Genomic DNA, 6276 nt, shown 5'->3' with positions numbered 1-6276 from the left:
TCAGGACTACAAATCCCAGAGTGCACTGCTCCTCCCGCTTCCCTTTCCTTTTTGCGTGCGCGCACAGCCTGCCTGGGAGCGCGGGGCAAGAACAGCGCCCTGAAACTGGAATCAGAGGGAGGAGGAGGAGGAGGAGAAAGGTGAGTGCAAGATCTGGAGAGAGAGGGACGGAGGGGTGCACTCTCCCATCAACTGCTTGTGATTTATTTTCTGCAAATATTGCAGCTGCAAAAACAACAGAGAAGAAGGGTAGTGTGTGTCGTGCGCAAGTCTGTGGAACTCGCCGCTGCTAGATGCGCGATGGCTGCTGGCTTTGAAAAGAATTAGGCAAATGTAAGGAGCCGGAGGAATCTGTCACTGGCTAGCAGTGGTGATTGTTAAATGGAGCCTCCATGTTCCAAGGTAGTATGCCTACCTACAGAATGTCAGTTGCTAGGGATCACTAGTAGGTAAGCTGATGCTTTCATGCCCTGTGTGTGGGCTCTCCATTGGGAAATAGGATGCTGTTTCCTTTTGGGCTGATCCAGGAAGGGTCTTATCCTTACAAGAACGTTTGTCCCAATTATTAGAGGCGGAGAGGGAGGCTGGGAGATTGTGACTAGTCGGAGACCTCGTAGTGAATCCAGGGCAAGGCTGAGACTTGATATCTCAAACGGGGGGGGGGGGGCAGTGGGAGAAGTAAGAGCAGAGCACCACCCCCCTCAAACCGGTTTGGCATCCCGTAAAAGGCCCTCCAGACCAGTTTGTGCACATTCCTGGTAGTGAGGATGAATTGTCTTCTTTGCTGCGCAGGGTCTGCCTTGGCTTGCATTTGGATGGGTGACTACTCGTGAGCACTGTAAGATCTTCCCCTGAGGGGATGGGGCCGTAGCTCAGTGGCAGAGCATCTGCCTTGCCTGCGGAAGGTCCTGGGTTCAATCCCTGGCAGCATCTCCAGGTAGGGCTGGAAGGCACGCCAGTCAGTGTCACCAGACCTGCTCAATTTAGGGGGCCCCCCAGCTCTTTTTGAACTACAACTCCCATAATCCCCAGCCACAGTGCCCAATGGCCAGGGATTCTGGGAGTTGTAGGCCAACATCTGCAGGAGGGCCGAAGTGGAGCAGCCCTTGAAGGCCGCTTCCTCTGTCCCTCCGCCCAGCAAGCCAGCCTCTTCCCTTGCTGTGTCCCGTCGCTCTCTTTACCTCTCCTTTCTTCTCCTCGGCCCGCAGTCCGCTTCGGGCACCATGAGGCTCTCCCTCCTCCGTGCTATGGCGGAGAAGCTCAAGCTGCCCCCAAACTACCGTTACGGCATGAACCGGCCTGGGTCGATGGCTGACAAAATTCGGAACCCTCCGGGGCTCAGGCGCAAGAAGGTGTTTGTGGAGCCGATCCGGGAAGAGGACTGGAAGGTATTCCAGGGCGATACGGTAAGTTGGGGCTGCGGGAACTTCCCTTGTCGCCAGAGTTGGGAAGCCCCGATGCTCCGAGATGTCTGGCTAGCCAGGATCAGCCCAAGCCGCCGTGCTCTTCTCTCGGCATCAGCCACACCAGCATGCATTTTTAGTCATGGATTAATTCCGGGGTTCTCGAACTTGGGCTCCTTGATGTTGTTAGACTACAACTCCTGTCAAGCCCTGCAACAATAGTCTGTTGTGGTGGGAAATGATGGGAGTTGTATTCCAACATCATCTGGGGACCCAAGTTTGAGAGGCCCTGAAAGAAATGATTCCTAGCCCACCGTCTTGTTCTAAAGTGCTTTGAGGCATTTTGCAGCTAGGAGAAAATATGAATTGGAAAGATCAGAAGGCCCCAGAGAGCTGTCTTTATTTGCCACCAGAAGGCAAACGGGAGGGGAGGGAGGGGATCATCCTTCCCCTTCCCCAGGAGGGAGTTTGAAACCTTTGGTGCCACCACGGAAAAGACCCTGCCTGGGGTTCAACAGCCCCTGCTGCTCTGCACCTCAGACACTAAGTAGGTCACAGGATAACAACACAGCTGATGCTGATATGGGGCCACAGCTCAGTGGTGGGGTGTCTTGCTTTGCACGCAGAAGACCCTAGCTTTCATCCTTGGCAGCATCTCCAGGTAGGGCTGGGAGACAGTATTGAGCTAGATGGCCGCGTGGCCTGACTCTGTATACTCTTCCTGGATTCCTAATGCCCGTCTCTTGTTTCAGGTCCAGATCCTAGCAGGGAAAGATGTCGGCAAGCAAGGGCTCGTTTCCCAGGTCATCAGGCAGCGGAACTGGGTTGTCTTGGAGGGCTTGAACGTGGTAAGGGGCTGGGTGGGGAGTGGCGATCCAAACCCTCGAGCCCAGAGCAGCCACAACAAGGAGGGGACTATGGCGCTTCTGGCCTCATAAAGGCAGGCAGAAGATATCCGGGACTTCCCTGCCAGTTGGGAAGGGGCTGGACTGCAAAAGGCAGGGTGGGGGGGCGGGGCATGTGTGTTGGCCTGCAAGAACTGGTGGACAGAGCATTTGTTAGATCCTATCTCAATCACTACAGAGCACTGGACAATGTTCCAGTTCAAACTTTTCTCAACAGAACCCGCATCATAGGAAGCTGCCATAATCTGAGTCAGACCATTGGTTTATCTAGTTCAGTATTGTCTTCACAGACTGGCAGCGGCTTCTCCAAGGTTGCAGGCAGGAGAGAATCTCTCAGCCCTATCTTGGAGATGCTACCAGGGAGGGAACTTGGAACCTAGATGCTCTTCCCAGAACGGCTCCATCCCCTGAGGGGAATTTCTTACAGTGCTCACACATCAAGTCTCCCATTCATAAGCAACCAGGGCATACCCTGCTTAGCTAAGGGGACAAGTCATGCTTGCTACCACGAGACCAGGTCTCTTCTCCTTCTTCCTCCAATGGCATGTCTCCTCTCCCCACCGCCCTGCACAACAACCCTGTGAAGGATGCAAAAACGCAGGCCCAAGATCATTGCATGAGCTTCAGAGCTGAGTGAGGATTTGCACCCAGCACCACCAGCATGCCATCACCTACGCCCCCGCTGGCTCTGTCTTGCACTCTTGTGGGCTGGGTGGACTACAACTCCCATCATCCCCAGCTGCAGTTTCAGCCAGGGATGATGGGAGTTGTAGTCCAGCAATAACTGGAGAGACTCGAGTTGGGCACCCCTGGTCTGTGCAGTGCAGCCAATTCTGGCGAGTGGCACAGATGGATCCATGCGCGCGTGTGTGTCTGCTGTATCATAAGAGGCCAGAAAGAAAACAGCCTCCGATCCTTTCTGGAGTCCGCCAAGGTTTATTCATTTATCTGTATTTCTGTTCTGCCTTCTTGTTTTCAAAAAGTGTCCAAAGGCACCTCATGACATACAAGATTATAATCAAACCAGCAAACACAGAACACACACACACTCCCCTCTACCAGTAGCTGGGGTGTGTGTGTGTGTGTGTGAAAAGCATCATTCTAGCTGCCATTATAAACATGGCCGATCTATTAGGACAGGCAGGCCTTACGTGGAGGTGAAAAGCCACAGTGGCTACTGCCCTGCCTGGGGCTTGGGAGCGGAAAACCCGAGTGCCGCGGTTCCTAGTGTGGTTCTTTCCCCGGCAGCATTACCGCTATGTGGACAAATCCGGCATCTACCCTGGGGCGTACCTGGCTAGTGAAGCCCCACTGTTGGTGCGGCAGGTAGCGCTGATCGACCCCACGGACAGGTAAGTCGGGTGGCCGGGAGGCTCCTCCGGGACTGCCGCTTCGCCAGGAGCCAATCGGCTGTGTGGATTTGAACCAATCAATTTTCTTATCGGCATGCGCTTGTATACGAACACCACCATCATTCGGAGGGGTTGAGATACAGTATTGGCGTGTGAGAGCAGGGCTTCTTAACCTTGGGCCCCCAGATGTTGTTGGCCTACAACTCCCAGAATCCTCAGCTGCAATGGCTTTTGCTTGGGGATTCTGGGAGTTGTAGTCCAACCTCGGGGGGGGGGGAGTCACAAGGTTAAGAAACACTGTGTTAGAAGATGCCCCCACACAGGCATCTACAAATCTGCTTGCCAGTGGCGAGCACCCCCAGCCCTCTGGCACGCAGGATGCCCAGCACCACACAGAGATCTCGTCGCCGCTGTTTTTGAGAAGGAAAGTGACGGCAGGCATCTTTTCCGAGCAGAAGGGGAGGCCTGGCTCCTGCTGTTTCTTACCATCTCCATCTCACCCCAGGGCCAAGGACCGAAGACCCGCTTCCCAGAGCCTTCTGTGTGCCTGAAAAGGATGGGAGGGATGCTGGCCACCAAAGAACGTGGCTGGCTAGTTAGCTAAGCCTAAGCTCATGAATCCCGCCCCTGCTTATTGCAGCAGATGCCATTTTGGAAAGGGCATTCCTCTTCTCTAGCGCGGGAGGGGATGCCTCTTCCAAGATGGCACTTGCCCCCTGCAGGTTTTTAAAGAGCACTTTTTTAAAGTACCTCTTACCTGATGCAGTTGCAGAAGGCACCATGCTGAAAGAGGCATTCCCGTCTTTCTTGTAGTTGAGGAATCTTTTCTAAGACGGCACCCAGCAGCAAAGTCCTTGTGTTAAAAGCTGTTAACGTTTTTTAGAAAATGAGCCTCTAATCAAGTGGGCAGGCGTATATATATATATATTTAATTTGTAAAAGCACTGTTGGTTGCTTGCTGCATCGACTCACACTAACCCTGCCTGCTCCTGTGTGCCTCACTTAAGGCAGCCCACCGAAGTCGAATGGCGCTACACTGAGGAGGGCGAGCGAGTGCGCGTCTCCCTCAGGACCGGCAGGATCATCCCGAAGCCAGTTGAACAGAGGGAGGACGGCATTATTCCAGAGCAGTGGACAGGTGAGTGGCTTCTTTGAAATCCAAACGGGAAGGAGGGAGCGCCTGGCATGTTTCCGAAGGCTTTCGGAGGAGTGCTGGCTGCTTCAGCTGGACGGCTCCTTGTTTCCAGGCTCAGCCTCCATAACCATGAGGACTAGAACATTTCTTTTTAAGATGGAGTGTGGGGAAGTAGCCAGCAGCTGCACTGTAATATAAAGGGTGTTCTGGTTTGTCGGCTTAACGGTGTGTCTTATTCCCTCCTCCCTCTCCTTCCTGCATCTGCACCCACCATCAAGATGGCCCCAAGGACACGTCGGTGGAGGATGCCTTGGAGAAGACCTACACGCCCGCCCTGAAGACGTTTCAAGAGGAGATTATGGAACTGAAGGGAATCGTGGAGACCCGCAGTTTCAGAAAGTCTTATTGGTATTAACATCCCTGTCGCCGCTTGGACTGTGCTTAGCTTCCTGGTCTTGGAAAGACCCTCGGCCTGCCTTGGGATCTGAGCAGGGCCCCTTCAACCTTGGATCCATGGTCGGGCTCACGCCCAATACAGAGCCCCAGACCGGCACAGCTACGCTTATAAAGGATTTTCGGTGGGGAAACCTCTCATGTCTTTTGTAGAAGCACCTCTCTCTCTTCTTGGCGATTCGGTTTTCCTTCTTACCCTTCAGCTCTCCTTCCCGAAGCTGGTGGGTGCAGCTGGACTGCTTGCCCTCATTTTAAAGCCCTACATTGGATTTGGCATCCATGGATGTTTTCAAAGCACATGCTGCTTGTTTAGCTGAAAGAGACGAGGGGGCCACAGCCTCGATTTCAGAGGAGCCACGTTGATTGTGGTCGCTGCTGTGAGTTTTAAGGAGTGTCGCTTTGTCCACAGTTGGAGCCTTTCTGCCGCCTTCCTTGCCGTCCTCCAGTTGGGGGGCCTGACGCTGCAGAGGAACATGGGCAGGAGCAGGTCTGCCCCTGGATCCAGGTGTGTCCTGGTTTGGACTGGGAAGGCTCCTCGTCCTCATCTTCCACCGCCAGGCTGGAGAGAGCAGAGCTCAGCTCCGTCTTTGCGGCCACCAGCACCAGGTTCCGGGGTGAGAAGGTGGGGTCGAAGAGCGGGACGAGCTCACACTGGAGACCTGTCGGGGAAACGGAGGAGAGGCCGAGGTTGAGTCCAGACTTGTGCAGTGGCAGGTCAGGATCTGTCTATGAAGCAGTTAATCCATGCAGCTGCTTGCGTGGTATAGTCCTCTGGGCATGACTGTACCACCTCAGACTGTGCAGAGGGCCTGCTTTTTTGCGCCCCTGTGCAAAGCTGATGCTTCTGGCTATCTGTCTCCTACAGACATTCTGAGGTGGTACAGTCATGCAAGTGGGTGACTGTACCACAGGTGGACCTGTGCATTTGTATCTGCTGTATCAATGGCGGTGTCTTGCCAGAGCCCAACTCTGGACCTGTAAAAGAAGGAGAGCGCCCTGAGCATGCATAGAGTGAGTTTGCCTCAGTC

At 54.1% G+C, this 6276-nt stretch overlaps 2 protein-coding genes across 9 annotated transcripts in view; one reads left to right on the top strand and one right to left on the bottom strand.

Moving 5' to 3' along the window:
* Positions 1-2: 2 nt before the first annotated feature.
* On the top strand, positions 3-5382 carry MRPL24 (mitochondrial ribosomal protein L24). Of its 4 annotated transcripts, XM_053278361.1 has the most exons (7): positions 80-140; positions 793-937; positions 1209-1406; positions 2156-2251; positions 3557-3660; positions 4668-4798; positions 5074-5382. In XM_053278361.1, exons 3-7 carry the CDS (start codon positions 1224-1226, stop codon positions 5208-5210), a joined length of 651 nt encoding a protein of 216 aa, XP_053134336.1. In that variant the 5' UTR covers positions 80-140; positions 793-937; positions 1209-1223; the 3' UTR covers positions 5211-5382. The 4 variants fall into 4 exon arrangements, with proteins under 4 accessions (XP_053134335.1, XP_053134336.1, XP_053134337.1 ...); XM_053278360.1 differs by lacking the exon at positions 793-937 and having other exon boundaries at positions 3-140; XM_053278362.1 differs by lacking the exons at positions 80-140; positions 793-937 and adding an exon at positions 194-333.
* The window catches only part of METTL25B (methyltransferase like 25B), a 62376-nt gene continuing 60673 nt past the window's right edge, over positions 4574-6276 (bottom strand). For 4 of the 5 annotated variants that reach the window (XM_053278348.1, XM_053278346.1, XM_053278349.1 and 1 more), the window contains one exon: positions 4574-5907. In XM_053278348.1, the coding sequence (XP_053134323.1) occupies positions 5633-5907 (275 nt within the window). In that variant the 3' untranslated portion in view covers positions 4574-5632. Of the gene's footprint in view, positions 6224-6276 lie in introns of all 5 variants that reach the window. The other variant, XM_053278345.1, reaches the window with a different exon arrangement.

This window comes from Hemicordylus capensis, chromosome 14 (assembly GCF_027244095.1).
Source record: "Hemicordylus capensis ecotype Gifberg chromosome 14, rHemCap1.1.pri, whole genome shotgun sequence".
NCBI lineage: Eukaryota > Metazoa > Chordata > Lepidosauria > Squamata > Cordylidae > Hemicordylus > Hemicordylus capensis.
The sequence above is the reverse complement of the archived record's forward strand: the minus strand, read 5'-3'. Positions and strand labels throughout refer to the sequence as shown.

What these genes read in the sequence shown, in the direction of transcription:
- MRPL24 (XM_053278360.1), top strand. Translation starts at nt 1,224, where the DNA reads ATGAGGCTCTCCCTCCTCCGTGCTATGGCGGAGAAGCTCAAGCTGCCC. An exon ending in TCTTGGAGGGCTTGAACGTG is followed by an intron (nt 2,252 to 3,556) that starts GTAAGGGGCTGG and finishes TTTCCCCGGCAG; the next exon opens with CATTACCGCTATGTGGACAA. An exon ending in TATTCCAGAGCAGTGGACAG is followed by an intron (nt 4,799 to 5,073) that starts GTGAGTGGCTTC and finishes CCCACCATCAAG; the next exon opens with ATGGCCCCAAGGACACGTCG.